At 38.0% G+C, this 16,164-nt stretch overlaps 1 protein-coding gene across 3 annotated transcripts; it reads right to left on the bottom strand.

Annotated features, from left to right (window-relative positions):
• Positions 1 to 10,509: 10,509 nt before the first annotated feature.
• XK-1 (xylulose kinase-1) lies at positions 10,510 to 14,989 on the bottom strand. 3 transcript variants are annotated; one of them, XM_028203460.2, is made up of 9 exons: positions 14,841 to 14,989; positions 13,830 to 14,068; positions 12,995 to 13,134; positions 12,637 to 12,889; positions 12,399 to 12,531; positions 11,638 to 11,726; positions 11,159 to 11,436; positions 10,965 to 11,034; positions 10,510 to 10,868 (listed from the first exon to the last, which is right to left on the bottom strand). In XM_028203460.2, exons 1-9 carry the CDS (start codon positions 14,905 to 14,907, stop codon positions 10,677 to 10,679), a joined length of 1,461 nt encoding a protein of 486 aa, XP_028059261.2. In that variant the 5' UTR covers positions 14,908 to 14,989; the 3' UTR covers positions 10,510 to 10,676. The 3 variants fall into 3 exon arrangements, with proteins under 3 accessions (XP_028059261.2, XP_028059262.2, XP_028059263.2); XM_028203461.2 differs by having other exon boundaries at positions 13,830 to 14,131; positions 14,841 to 14,973; XM_028203462.2 differs by having other exon boundaries at positions 13,830 to 14,058; positions 14,841 to 14,953.
• Positions 14,990 to 16,164: the final 1,175 nt, after the last annotated feature.

Below are 16,164 nucleotides of genomic sequence, written 5' to 3' on the forward strand. Positions count from 1 at the left end.
TTGTCTAATCGATCTCGGGCTGGCCACCGATGGTCGTGAACGGGTCTCGAGGTGATTATCTATTGCTTTATCCCAAATGTCATCTCTTAAGATCATGTAGATGTTATTAACATCCAAAGAAGCTTTGAAAAACCCTGATTTTCTGGAAGTGTGTGGATTCAGTACGCCTTGTGTAAATAACTGCTCAGTGCCATTATATTCTGCAATTGGGGCTCTGAGGATGTGTAAATTGTGTTCAACATGTGATTGATTGTTTTGTTGTTATCCCTTGTTTGGTTCGGGAATCTGTATCTGGATCCACTTTGTGTTCCTGAAAACTTTTGATTGACCTTGGATGACTGTGATGAGTCACTAAACTAAGAATTGAATTGGGTTGTAAATTGCGGGATTATTGAAGAACAAATTGAACTTTTGTGACAAGGGGATAGACCGAACTTCTATGATAAAGTTGGCTGGCATCTGAAACGAATATGTTGGTGACTTACTTTGAAGAGGGCAATTATTGAAATTGTGTCTAAATATTTTCGGTATCTATAAGTCGAAGTTAAACATCAGGTATAGACGAGGCTACTTCGACCTCCCTCTATTTCGGAATGGAATTAGGGATATGTGACTATGAATTTCATTGTGGGGCTACCTTAAGTTCTCAAGGTGTAAGTCCCATTTGGGTTATTGTATGAAGAATTACTAAATTCGCTCATTTCCTTCCTGTGACATTTTCATATGATGCTTGTAGACTAGCCACTGTTTACATCAATAAGGTTGCTTGTTGTATGGGGTCCCAGTATCTATTGTTTAGACAGAAATCCTAAAATGTGTTTGAATTCTGTCAAGCCTTCAAAAGGCGATGAGAACTAAATTGGGATTCAGCGCTACTTTCCATCCACAAATCGATGTATAATCAGAAAGAGCTATTTAGACTCTGGGAGAAATGCTCCAAATGTGTATTTTAGATCTTCGGGGAATTGGAAAAATCTATCCATCGTTGGTAGACTTTACTTACAACAACGGCTCACACTCTAGTTTCGGTATGGCACCATACGAGCCTTGTATGGAAAAAAAGAAAAGAAAAAGTAAGTCCCTGACTAATTGAGAACAGAGTGTTGCTCGATTTTGAGACTAAGTAAATGGCTATCCAAAAAGGATTGGAACCATTGAATGAAAAGTGTTTCGAATTGTGCCTGACTAAAGGCAAATTAGGTTTGGAGGACCAAACTTCCTAAAGGGGGGAAGACTGTATTACCCCTGTTCCGTAATATGTTAATTGGTCGTTAATATGATGTGATTATGTGTTTTGATATGATTTTGTGTTCCATTATATGAAAATATGTGGTTTTGAAGTTCTATCTGTTCACCGTAGGAATATCTGTTGAATAATCTGCCTTGGGAATTAAATTGAGGGCCCTATCGGCCACAGAACCCAAAATTGACTACGCCTTGTGATTAGTGTAATTTTTAGAGCCTATGGTGAAATTTAATTAGAAATTGATTCTGGTCAGACTAAATTGATTCATATAATGGCATTGTGCTCAAATTGTTTAATATTCTTAAATTGGGACTTAGTGGGATTTGTTGGACAGGAGCATTACACCCCAATTCCCTCATTTCTTGTATTTTGACTGACCTTGGACTCAAAACCAGAGGAAGGGCCGGTTGTAGAGAGAGAAATGGAGAGACTTGTGTAATTTGGGCTCAAGGCTTGGGAATTTGAAGATTAAGCTCAAGATTTGGCTAGAACTTGGGTGTTTAAGGCTCCTAGGTGAGTAATTATCCCTTGAATCATGGATTCTTGTTTGCTATTTGTAAATTCAGAGTTGAACAAGGAGAAAGAGCATGAGTTGGGTTAATTTTGTTGAATTGAAGCTTAATATGTGCATGCATGCAAGAAATTACCTTGAAATTGCATGTTTGAGCACAAATATGTATAATCCATGTGAAATGTTAAAGGAAACTCATGTTTTGACCACCTCTTCACCAAATGAGTTGAGAATGGTGAGCATCTCCCACATGCATGTACAAATTATGGGAGAGTAAGTCTTGAATGTTTGAAATTGAGCATGTTGGTGATGAGTTTGACATATTTTGGGGCATACATGTGAATTATTTGTGAATTGAGCTTCATTGGGTTGTGATTTAAGGTTTACATCATGTTAGTATAATTATATTTGAGATTTGAGCCATAACATGCATGTTTTGTTGGTTGAAAATCGAATTAGAGCTCAAGAACACAACCTGGAATTTCCAGAATTTTGACGTCCGCTCGATCGGGGGAAGTGCCGCTCGAGCGAAGAATTTGAGCTCCCCAACATTTTTGACAGACATGGTGTCCGCTCGAGCGTGATATCTTACGCTCGAGCGGGGAGTTTTTGTAGACAGGCCTTCCGTTCGAGCGCTCTATTCCACGCTCGAGCGTATTTTTCATGCAACCAGTACTTTTGCAGGCCTTAAAGGTCCGCTCGAGCAGGGAAGTTGACGCTTGAGCGGGGACCTTGTTCTCTGAAATTTTGTATGCTCGTTCTGTGTTTCGTTTTCCGTTCTCTTTCACTTGTAAGCACTCTTAGGCATATGTTAAGCATTGTAAATGAGTTAATGAGATAAGAATAAAGCCTAAAGAGGAATATGTGAATCAAAGAACAGATTGAACTGTTAGTGACCCCCTTTTGTGTTCATGAAATGTGTAGGGTCAAGCTCCAGGGCAAATCCACAAGCCGATTACTGTGAGTAATATTGATACTTGAAAGCTTAGCAATGTCCAACTGTTTATTTCCTTATAAGCTTTATGAGTTGCTAATTGGGATTGTGGACAAAAGTCTAACATGAACGAATGAATGGATCGAAGGTCGTTTCAATATGAATAAATGGACCTAAGGTCGTTTTGATAGAAATAAATGGACCTAAAGTCGTTTTGACATAAATGAGTGGGTCGAAGGCCGTTTTGACACGAATGTATGGGCCGAAGGCCGTTTTGACGTAAACGAATGGACCGAAGGTCGTTTTGATAGAAATAAATGGACCTAAGGTCGTTTTGACATAAATGAGTGGGCCGAAGGCCGTTTTGACACGAATGTATGGGCCGAAGGCCGTTTTGACGTAAACAAATGGACCGAAGGCCGTTTTGATACGAATGTATGGGCCGAAAGCCGTTTTGACGTAAACGAATGGACCGAAGGTCGTTTTGACAGAAATGAATGGACCGAAGGTCGTTTTGATAGAAATGAGTGGACCGAAGGTCGTTTGGACATGCATGAATGGACCTAAGGTCGTTTTGACATGAATGAGTGGGCCGAAGGCAGTTTTTACATGAATGTATGGGCCGAAGGTCGTTTTGACATAAATGAATGGGCCGAAGGCCGTTTTGACATGAATGGAAATCTGAATGGGCCAAAGGCCAGAATGTTTGGAACCACAGTCACTTGACTTAAATTGTATATATATATATATTAAATAAAAATATGAATTGGGCCCAAGGCCGTTCGGAATATGATGTTCTACATATTGTTGTATCTTCTTATTTGATATTATTCACTGGGCTTTCGCTCACGCTCATTGATGTGTTTGTAGGTGAGCTAAGAGAGGTCCAGACCCAGCCCCAATGAAGCCAGTATGGAACAACAAAGTTTTTGAGAGTTAGCCCCTACGTCTCACGCACGAGACTCGTCTTCGCCCTTTTGTTTGGTATTTACATTTTGTCAGGTTGGCGAAGTTTTGAATACGTCTGTATATAGTTTTCATGGGTTGACTTAGTTTGGATGATCCTGCCTGTATAGAATCTTATGTCATTACACTTTCTGTTATGAGTTATTAACATATGTACATACGGAATGTTATGGTGTGCATATAAGCACGACTCTATGGACAAAATTTTTGATTATTGCTTCCGTTTGGCCCCTTTACTCTGCTGAGTTATGTCTATTTTGGTTTGAGGCCGCAGGTAATCTCAAGATTACTGGCCGGTTACGTCCTTAACCCATAGGGGCGGGTTCAGGTCGTGACATGGGGAGTTCTGTTAGGGATTTCATCACCTAGGAAAAGGCCTCGATGCTATGTAAGAGTCCATGTTTTTATTTTTATAGCCCAGAAACTCTCCCTCTATTGCCGATATTGGACACCAGAACCTTACAATCTACCCCTCTTAAAGCAGCACGTCCCCGCACAGTAGCTTGCCAGCTCACAAGCCCACTCACATGCACCGAGAGACACTAGAGGCCCACACTCGATACTCCGGAGAGTCGGCTCTAATACCATTTGTAACGCCCAACCCTTCATATGTCATCGATATTATCCGCTTTGGGCCACGCCCGCACGGATTTATTCTTTCTAGCGGGTCACCAATCCCAAAACTACTCCAGCCTAAGCACGCTTAACTGGGGTGTTCTGTTAGGGATTTCACCACCCAGAAAAAAAGGCCTCGATATTATATAAGGGTCTAAGTTTTAATTTTATAGCTCAGGAACTCCCCCTCCATTCCTGATGTGGGATACCAGGACCTTCTAATCTATTTTCCTTAAGGCAGCACGTCTCCGTGCAGTAATCTGCTAGTTCACAAGCCCGCCCACATGTACCGAGAGGCGCCAGGGGCCTACACTCAGTACTCCAGAGAGTTAGATATGATACCATTTCTAACGCCCCAACCCTTCACATGTTATCGATATTGTCCGCTTTGGGTCACACCTGCACGGATTTGTTCTTCCTAGTAGGCCACCTATCCCAAAACTACTCCAGCCTAAGCACGTTTAACCTAGACCCTTATATAGCATCAAGGCCTTTTCCTGGGTGGTAAAATCCTTAATATAATTTCCCAATTAAGCGTACTTAGACTAGAGTAGTTCTGGGATGGGTGACCTACTAGGAAGAACAAATCCGTGCGGGCGTAGCCCAAAGCGGACAATATTGATGACATGCGAAGGGTTGGGACGTTACAAATGGTATTAGAATCGACTCTCCAGAGTAGTGAGTGTGGGCCCCTAACATCTCTCGGTGCATGTGGGTGGGCTTGTGAGTTGGCAGGCTACTGCACGGGGACGTGCAGCCCTAAGGGAGGTAGATTGTAAGGTCCCGATGTCCCACATCGGGAATAGAGAGGAAGTTCCTAGATTATATAGGTAAAAACCTAGATCATTATATAGTATCGAAGCCTTTTCCCGGGTGGTGAAATCCCTAACAGAACACCTCAGTTAAGTGTGCTTAGGCTAGAGTAGTTCTAGGATAGGTAACCCACTAGGAAGAACAAATCCGTTTGGGCATGGCCCAAAGCATACAATATCGATGACATGTAAAGGATTAGTGCGTTACAAATGGTATCAAAGCCGACTCTTTGGAGTATCGAATGTGGGCCCCTGGCGTCTCTCGGTGCATGTGGACGGGCTTGTGAGCTGGCAGACTACTGCACGGGGACGTGCAAGACTAAGGGGGGTGGATTGTAAGGTCCCGGTGTCCCACATCGGGAATAGAGGGGGAGTTCCTAAACTATAAAGGTAAAAACCTAGACCCTTATATAGTATTGAGGCATTTTCCCGGGTGGTGAAATCCCTAACAATATTCTCCAGTTAAACGTGCTTAGGCTGGAGTAATTCTGAGTAGGTGACCACTGGGAAGAACAAATCCATGTAGGCGTGGCCCAAAGTGGACAATATCGCTGACATGTGAAGGGTTGGGGCGTTATAAATTGTATCAGAGCCGACTCTCCAAAGTACCAAGTGTGGGCCTCTAGCGTTTCTCGGTGTATGTAGACGGGCTTGTGAGCTGGAAGGCTATTGCACGAGGACGTGCAGCCCTAAAGGAAGTGGATTATAAGGTCTCGGTGTCCCACATCAAAAATGTATGGGGAGTTTCGAGACTATAAAGGTAAAAACCTAGACCCATATATAGCGTCGAGGCCTTTTTTCGGATGGTGAAATCCCTAATAGAACTCCCTAGTTAAGCGTGCTTAGGTTGGAGTAGTTTTGGGATGAGTGATCCACCGAAAAAAACAAACCCATGTGGGTGTGGCCCAAAGCGGAGAATATCGATGACATGTGAAGGGTTGGGGCGTTACAAATGGTATCAGAGTCGACTTTCCAGAATATTGAGTATGGGCCCCTAGCGTCTCTCGGTACATGTGGACGCGCTTATGAGCTGGCAGACTACTGCACGGGGACGTGCAACCCTAAAGGAGGTGGATTGTAAGGTCCCGATGTCTTACATCGACAATGGAAGGGGAGTTCCTAGACTATAAAGGTAAAAACCTAGACCCCTATATAGTATCAAGGCCTTTTTTCGGATAGTGAAATCCCTAACAAAACTCCCCAATTAAGCGTGCTTAGGTTGGAGTAGTTCTGTGATGGGTAACTCACCGTGAAGAACAAATCCATGCAGACGTGACCCAAAGCGAACAATATCGATGACATATGAAGGGTTGGGGTGTTACAAATGGTATCAAAGCTGACTTTTCGGAGTACCTAGTGTGGGCCCCTGGCATCTCTCAGTGATTGTGGGCAGGCTTGTGAGCTGTCAGCCTACTGCACGGAGACATCCAGCCTTAAGGGGAGTGGATTGTAAGGTCTTTGTGTCCCATAACCAGAATGGAGGAGGAGTTCTTGGACTATGAAAGTAAAAACTTTACAATATCAAGACTTTTTTCTGGGTGGTGAAATCCCTAACAAAACTCCCCAGTTAAGCATGCTTAGGCTGGAGTAGTTTTGGGATGGGTAACCTATTGGGAAGAGCAAATTCGTGCGAGCGTGGCCCAAAGCGGATAATATCGTTGACATATACGGGGTTGGGGTGTTACAGGTTGTGGGTGAAGGCAAATTGTTGGTGGCAATGGGCGCTGCCGCAACAATGAATGGAGGGGGAGTGGGTTTCATTTTTTTTATTAGTGAATACAAATTTGTAATAAATATTTTTGCATAATGATAAGTGTATTGACAAAATACCCCTTCCCCGTTAATTGTATTTAATAGAATTGGATAGAGGATTGGAATTGAAATCTTATTGAAAATTTAGGGTTTAAATTGATAAAATAAAAAATGTAGGGTTTGATTTGTTAATCGGGTTAAAACTTGGGAATTTTTTTTAATTTGCCCATTTTTTTATAAATATATATTTTTTAAAGATGCCACTAGAATGTAATTATCCCTTAAAAATATGGTAGAAATAATTATTGGCTAAATTCGGTTAAAATTTAGGAATAATTAGTCTAAGGTCCCTCCCACATTTTTCGTAATGGGAAAGATCCACAAAATTATTTTTTGATGTCTAAGGTCCCTAAACATATACCAGTGAAATTTGACTCTTTGTCTCTCATCTCTCTCTCTCTCTTCTGTGCTCCTCCACCCTCCTCTCCACCCTCATCTACGACCTCTTCCTCAACACCTTCTCCTCCAACTCCTCCCTCCGCTCCGCCATCGTCACAGACCTCCGCGTCGCCCGGATCTGCGACCCGGCCTGCCTCCCTGTAAATTTCTGATTGAACAGCTGAACGCAGAGTTCACCCGCGACACCTTCGATGGCAACCAAGTCTTAGAGCTCAGATACGAAACTTACTTGCCAATGGCGATTCGCTACACCAAATCCATCATCATCGACTCGTTCCTCTTGGAATCTCTATTCCATCGCCGTCGCTCACCGCCTCGGCCCCGTTCCAGTCGACTACACCAGCGTCATCATCGCCGTCTTTGCTGTTCATCGTGCTGAAGCTTCAATGAAGAAGATTGGGCTGCCAAGGCCAGAGCGTGGGCAGCAGCCAAAGTTGTAACAAATGATCTGCATTCACAGTCACAGTATACACCAGTTGGCAGACCGGAAGAACAGAGTCATTATCATAATCAGTATACACAAACTACTAATCCTTATTATCCTAATGTGGCTAAACCGTCACTTCATGTAACGAGCTATCAACAGTATCCACCTCCAACTGCACCCCCACACAGGCCACCCATGGTTCATCTCCAGGAGTCTGCATCCATCAATTCTGGGCAATCTTCTTTTGTTCCAGATGAGCATTTAGCTTACAGTGCTAGAGATAGAAATTTGGCAGGAGATTCAAATGCTGTATTTCCTCATCAAGAAAGTTCACCTACAAGTTCATCGGTTCATCTGCAGGAGGTAGCTTCTAGTTAACTAAATTAATTGCTGAGTTGAATTTCTCTGGATTGAAAAAAGAGAAATTCTTTGGTTTCGAGCTGGAACCTGGAATGCTTAATTTGTATAAATCCCATTGCATTTTTCCCCCTTTGTATTTATCTTCTTAATGTATACAAAGTTGCCCATGATATTAAAGCGGAGAAATTTGCCTCCATCTCTGGCATCCCAATCACAGAAATTGAAATTTCTCTGGATCAGAGAGGAAGAATTTCTCTGGTTTGGGTTGGAGAGGGAAAATTTCTCTAGGTTAAGTGAATTTCTCTAGATTGGAGATGAGAATTTCTCTGGTTTTCAGTGAATTTCTCTGAGTTAGAGAGGGAAATTTCTCTGGGTTGAAGTGAATTTCTCTGGAAAGTCCAGAGAAATGTGAGATTTTCTCTGTGCAGTCTAGAATTTCTTTGAATAGAATTTCTCTGGAAAAAATTTCTCCGGACTGAAATTTCTCTGGACTGGAATTTCTCTGAGCTGAAATTTCTCTAGATCAATGTTGAGGGACCTTAGACATTATGAAAATATTAGATGTCCTTTATACTATAAAGTCTTAATACCATGGACCCTAAAAAAAAAAACCCTTAAATTTATGATATATTTTTATATAAAAATCAAATATAAAAATTACCAGCAATAAAATTTGAATGTTAGTTTTAATTGTAAGATTGACAAACTCTAATAAATTTAACTAAATTAATTACCATTGACTTAATTTAGTATTATAAAATATATATTATATTTTTTATTATATAAAATTCCTATAACTATATCCAAACTATACAAATGAAAAATAACATTATTTTTTTAATTAAAATATATATTTTTTATTTTTTATCAATATACATCCACGATTTTTATATTTAATTTATTCTATTTAATAGCATTGATTAAAATTATAAAATTACTTATATATATATATTTAAATTCAAAAACTCTTTTTTTTCATACCATATTATAAAAAGTTAATAAATTAAATTGCAACGGAAGTGTCCAAATCACCCCAAAATACATTCTAACGGGATAGGTAAATTTTTTCGTTTTAAGGAAAGAGTTACCTGCGGTGGAGAGGATGCAGAGGCGCGCGTGGGGGGGAAAATACATTCTAACGGGATAGGTAAATTTTTTCGTTTTAAGGAAAGAGTTACCTGCGGTGGAGAGGATGCAGAGGCGCATGGGGGTTGCTGGGTGAATATACATAGAAAGATATATAACAATGATTTAGATCATTAAAAAATACATCACTAATAATATTAATGCATTGAGAATAATAAAAAAAAGAAAAAAAAATAAAGAATAAAAAGTGAATGAAACCCATTAACACTCTTTCTAATGTTTTCTTTTTAATGCTCTCGGCCCAATGTTCTCTCATGATGTGTATACCATGATGAGTAAAAAAAAAATAATGTTAGGTAGAGTTTTAAAATTATAATTTAAGAGTAAAGTTATATTTTAAATTTATGAATTTTATAATTATGATTTAAAAAAAAAATTATTTAAATATGAATTTTAAATTTTTGATGTGACATATGAAATTAGAAAAATTATTTACTTTAAAAACTTATAATTCATAATCAAACACACATCTCAAAATTTTATTCAAAACTTATAAAAAATTTTGAAAATATTTTTTATTTAAAATATAAAAATAACATGTGCCAATTGTCCAAAAAAAAAATACTATTTAAGTCAACTGACTGGGCATTCAGGAAGATAACTGAATAGACGTGCTTTCAAAAATAATTGTAGAATCAATTTTTGAAAATTATAACCAAACACAGTAATCAAACCAAGATGTGGAATCATTTTCAAAACTCCACCAAACATAGCCTTTCATATATCAAGCTCTTTAAAATTTGCACTCAAACACGATAAAGGATTCGTTTTGCATGAAGGCTTGGGTTGAGTTGAGTCTATTTTATACATAAAAGACAAAATAGATTTTTTAACTCAATAAGACAAAATGTCACATCCAAATCATAATCGTTTCATTTTTTCTCTCACAAAAGTAAAAAAAATAAAAAACTCCATCTCAAACGAGAATTTTTAATCTCAGACTAAAGAAATCAAAAAGCTAAAAAATCAATTCACACCCCAAACGAAGGTAAAATGTATTACACAACTATTAAGCCATCTAATTAAATGCGTTTTTTTAGATGGGCATTATTTTTATTTTCTTGATAGATAGACTTTTATCTAAAATAAGCTTAATGCCTTCTCTTTTTTACTTTTTTTCATTTTTGAGATAAGAGCAAGACTAATTTCATATGTGCTTTAACTTTTCTAATCTAAACATATATTTCTCAACTACATCATACATGTAATTTACTCAGTTTTTTTAAGATTTCAATTAAGTGCAGTACTACCTGCCATCCAGACAACTAGTGCACAAATCCCTTTCTACAATTCTTAACTTCCTTGAACCAAATAATTCATCAATTAAGCTCTCATATGTTATAACAACACATATATGATATATCAGATCAACAGAGAGTTCTATTGAAAAAAAAATGATACATATATATGCACAAAAGAACTTAGCTCTTTGATCTTCTCATATGTTTCTATTGTGCACCCTTCAATGCCAACAAAGCAGCCCCATATGCAGCCTCTGTCTGAAGAGCCCGACTCACCGGTAAACCAAGAACCCTCTGTCGAATCATTGTCCATTTTTCATTTTTTGCACCACCACCGGCTGTGAACACTTCTTCAACCTCGGTTGCCCCTAGATCTTTCAGTAAGGTATAACCCTTGGCCTAACAGACAAGTGAATATTGTCACAAGGTTATCTAGTAAAGGACTACATGCCTTTTTTCACAATGTAAAATAACAGAAAAGAAACTAATGTACACCTCTATGCGGGCAATGGACTCAAGAATACCATGCAAGTACTCAACATCACTTTCCGGGCGTGGATGTAACCTACACAAGAATGGTTACTCTATTGATTTCATGTAAATCTCCAAAACTTAAAGATAGTAACCCTCAAATTATGAGGTTATGGTTACTCTATTGATTTCTCAAAATATGCAAAGAGAATTAATACCTGGGCTCCATCTCCGGATCTGCCACTGGAAATCTCTCACCAACTGCTTGCAGAGGATAGTAGTCCAGAGGGGAGGCTACCATGGGATTAATTTGCTTGCTCAATTTATCCAGTTGCTCATCGGTAAAAAATTGTCTAAGAACAGCTCCACCTGTATTTGAAGCTCCTCCAACAAGCCATTTATCGTCAAGACGATGACTATACACCCCAAACCTTGAATCCTCAATTCTATTGGTGCTTAAAAGTTTTATGGCAAGAGTTGAGCCCAGAGATGTTACCTGATTAAAACACGATTCATCAAAACTCTAAATACCATTATATCAAAATCTGCAACTGTGAGACGGAACTTATCAAAGATAAAAATAAGAGACTAAAAAGCCACTAGATGATGCAAGCCTCCACCTAAACCAGTCCAAATACATACTAATGCATGTGCTACAACTTTTCCAGTGAGAGAGAGAGAGAGAGAGATGTCTCACAGCTTTCCCAGGCTGTGTAGCACGTGCAGCAAGAAAGGCAGCTATACTATCAGTGGTTCCCGTGCAGACAATACAATATTTTGGAAACCCTGCAAGAATGTTTATTTTGAAGAATATCAGGTGCAAGTCAAACTAGAGTAAATTGTCTGCATTTGTGGAACAGGTTCAAGGTGCAGCAGTTAAAAGGATTCATAATAGCCGCTCACTGTTTTAGGAGCACCACACCAATTTGTTCACAAGAGATAAACTAGTCACGGTGCACATACCACAGCAAAAATACAATCCTTGAGCACACAACAATCTCATACCTGATGGGTTCAATGTCTTGTGGAAGTACAAATTTCCATAAATAGCAGCATTTCAAAAACACAATACAGCTTTCACTTCTTGTCCTTTTATGTGCCACTTACTCAATATACTGCTTCTACAAACAGGACTCCATAACATCCTGTTAGTAATGAACTCTCTCTCCCTGATTAATTAAATTGTTGGTATTCATTTTTATATCTCAAATGTAGGTACATTATTACATTTCCTTTATTTGCTGTTCGTTTTTATAAAAAAGATTTCCTTCATATAATAGTTCAGATTATCAAATACACAGGTAATGTATGAGAAGGAAAAACATTAAGGTATCAATTCCTACTATAAAAGTCTAACAAGTCAACCAATATGCTCATAGATTACAGTGTAGATAAGGAATAAAAATTGAATGCTACATGGTCTTCAGTAGTGCTCTACTAAATAGAAAACCAACATACCAAATTGTGTTCTAATATCCTCCTTTATAGAACCAATTGAAGTTCCAGGAGCTTGGATGGAAGGCAAAACACGTGAATATGGCTGCGAGATCAGCCAGCTTGGATAGGAGTCAAGTTCAGGATCATAGCCAACCTGCGGCACATAAAGAATGTTTGAACAGTGTTTGACACAATCATTTGACAATTGGACACAGGAAGTGAAGAAAAAACAAGCATAACAAATTCTAAATCACAATACCTTCAAAGCATTATTGTAATCTGACACTCCAAGCTTGCCATGAAGAAGCCATAACAGCCAGTCTGCTTGATGCAACAATAGTGCAGATTCTTTGTTTGAATCATTGGAGTTCCACCATGAGACAAGCTTGCACAGTGTAGAGGAACCAGAGCAGACTGTGTGGTTTGCTGGGGCAATGGACTTAACTGCTGGTAAAGCATCAGGACAACTTTCATTGTACAGTAAAGGTCTACATAACGGATCTCCCGTTGCACTGCAGTAACACGTACAGGTGTTAATCTTGAATGAGGTGTTTGGTGCCAAGAATTTATAAATATGACTATTAGTATTATTAGTAATAATTCTCTGCGATATTCACCTGTCTATAATGACAGTTGTTGCAGAAGTCCCATCTATAGAAATAGAAGCAATCAATGGGCGGAGATTAATTGGAACATCTTCAAGAAGTGAGTGAAGGGTGACTTTCCATGAGAGCAACCAATCCACTGTGTCTTTGCTCTTTCTAGACATCAAAAAGAAGCTGTCAAGTTCATTTTGACAATGGAATCTATTGAGTAACACAAATAAACATTCTTGCAACCTTATTGAACATGTCCCGATTCCTTAATAAAGCTTGATGGTCTTAAATTGTTATCTTTCTAATATTGTTATATCTCTGATCCTCAGTTAGCAAATTAAAACTGTTATATGATTGATATTCATTCTTAAATTACCGTATTTCTCCACTAGATTAAAGAATTACAATAAAGTGGAAATAAGAAAGGTTATTAATATAGGCATGCACTACACAGAGTAATGCTAGAAACCCACATTTTAGACCCACAAATTCACCCACAATGATGTGGCAAGGAAGGTAGGCCTTATATCATTGGGTGTGTAACTAATCAAAAGTTGACACTATTATACTATTTCAATGTGGATCAAATTGTGGGAACTTTTTGTGGGTATCAAACATTTTCTCATTATATAAATGCAGGATTGAGCAACATTGTTTAAACCATGGGGCACTTTAAAATACTATTTTATGCTTGAAGAATTGTGATTAGATCGAAATGGGTGGTCCTAATTTCCAAAGTAGTGTATGCTACCACACAACTATATCACCAAATAGGTTTTAAGACCATCTATGCAACCTAACCAGTGCAAAGTGCAAATGTGAACTTTGCAAACCAATTTCAAGATAATGATCTTACCATGTATAAAGGATACCCCCTCTTTCCTTCTGCTCGTATAGTCCCTTCCATGTCAATAAGAGCATACCTAGCCCCAGATGTGCCAAAGTCCATACCAAGATAAAGCCGCTCACCAACTTCAAGATCAATGTCCCGTTTATTTTTACTACTTCTGTAAGTCATAATTCTTGCTTTTGCATTGTCTACATTAATCAAGCGCCGCCCAGTTCCCGAAATTAACTTCCTCGAGCTATGATATCCTAACAGGTCCATATCAATTACATGTTAATGCAATGCACTTACAATAAGCTGCACTGATGCACCTGAATTTAAAAGGCAAACGGGAAATTAACAAGAATCTGTGAATCGAAGATCATTTTTTATAGTTAAGACTACAGTTATTAAAGCAATTAGACATGGAACTGGACGGTTAATGAATTAAATACATAAGGCCATGTTTGGTTGGGGGACATGCCCACGAGTACAAAATTTGGGTCTGAACTAATAGTAAACCCGGACATAGAATCCCAATATAAAATGGGGATTAATGAGAGATATGGCCTCGTTTGGGAACAGGCTAATTTAGTAACTTTTTGGCTATTTGGCTAAAAAGATAGGTAAAAAAAACTTGTATGTTTGGGATGACTTTTTGGCTAATTACGAAACGATGTGCAAAAAATAGAGAGAAAAGAGAATCTTTGACTTTTTGGTATGGGATGTTGGCTTTTTGGCTAATTTAATAACTTTTTGACTAATTGGCTAAAATAACCTCTTGCCAAACGACTAGTAGAATAAACCACAAAATTTATAGAATTTTGTCAAACTCTCCTCATAATCTTGGGTCAGCCCAAGCCTGGGATAGGATACACAATCCAAAATAATTGATAATCTCAATATTAACAATCATAAGAAAGCTAATTTCACCAATCACTACAATAACAAGTTTATATGTATGTTAGGGAGCAAATAAACATACACCTCTACTCATAACTGTGTATATGCATATATATGTAGAGAGAGAGAGAGAGAGACCCTGTTTGGGGGAATCTGGCCTGAGAAACAGAGATGGGAATGTAGAATGGTGAATTGAGGCCTCCATTTTTGTTCGGAGTTTTTTTTTGTTTTTGCTGCTTTCTCTGCGGATAAGAGAGCGGTTTAATGTGAATTCTTTGCAGATAATGCAACGCTTAAACGACGTCGTGAGAATGAAGATGATTGGCTCGCTCAGCAGCCTCGTTAAAATCCCATCGGCTCAGGCCCAATAATGAGCCATATTGTTCAGCAGTAAAAATACATGGGCTGGAACCAACGTCAGAGCCCATCTATACTGAAATAATTAACTTTTTTTCTTCTTCTTCTTCTTCTTCTTCTTCTTCTTCTTTTTTTTTTTGTGTTTGTGTATGTACATATACATTTTTAATAAAAAAATAAAAAGATTAAAGTTTTAGTAACTTCCCAAACACATTTTAAAAAGTCAACAAATAATAAAATAAAAAAATCCACTCAAAAAATAAAAAATATTGGGCCATGTCTATCCCTGAATTTTAGAGATGGAGTCCGTTAAGTTAACCCAAGAGTAAGGCTATGTAACCCTCCATCTCATCAGCTTGGTTCAATCCAATCCCTGCCAACTCCACTCTCCCTCAAATATCTAATCTTGTGTTCTTCTTCAATCAAAATTGAATAAATAAATTGAAAAAATATATATTGACTTTTTTGGTAAAAAATTGACTTCTTTTGGGTAAAAAATCTCACTTTTTTGACTAAAAAAACTAAAAAAATAAAAAAAATTAACTTTTTTAACGTGTTGCCACATTGAGCCAATAATGTCCCAATTACTATAGTTTAACGAGCTTTAAAAAAAGGGTCCATTTATGACCACTAATCTGATTATCTAAAATCATCATTAAAGAAATCGAAACAATTTATACCATGCCAAAAATTAAAAAAATTAAAAATAAAAAAATGACGTGAAGATGTAGAGCGAGATAAGCAAGTGTTATGTATTGGTGCACCCAAGGTATCACATCACGGGCAAAAGTAAATGCTCAAAAAACAGATATGGTGGTGGTTAGTTGAGCAAATGCTATATACTTTTTAATCGCGTGTGGAGGAGGATGAAATTAGTAGTATTGTACTTAGTTTATAAAAATAACAAATTTAATTAAATTGTATATCCCTACGTATACATCTCATAATTTCAAATATATATTCATTTTTAATTTTATATATTCTCTTTATGCCTCTTGATTTTTCAAATCATGTCCTCAAACCCATTTCAATTGCTACCTCATCTATTTTTGATCGGCACTGTCTTTTTCACCTTTCTTTGTTGCTTCCACACGTATCTTATTAC

The sequence above is a fragment of the Camellia sinensis genome, chromosome 2 (assembly GCF_055761805.1).
Source record: "Camellia sinensis isolate YWXY chromosome 2, ASM5576180v1, whole genome shotgun sequence".
NCBI lineage: Eukaryota > Viridiplantae > Streptophyta > Magnoliopsida > Ericales > Theaceae > Camellia > Camellia sinensis.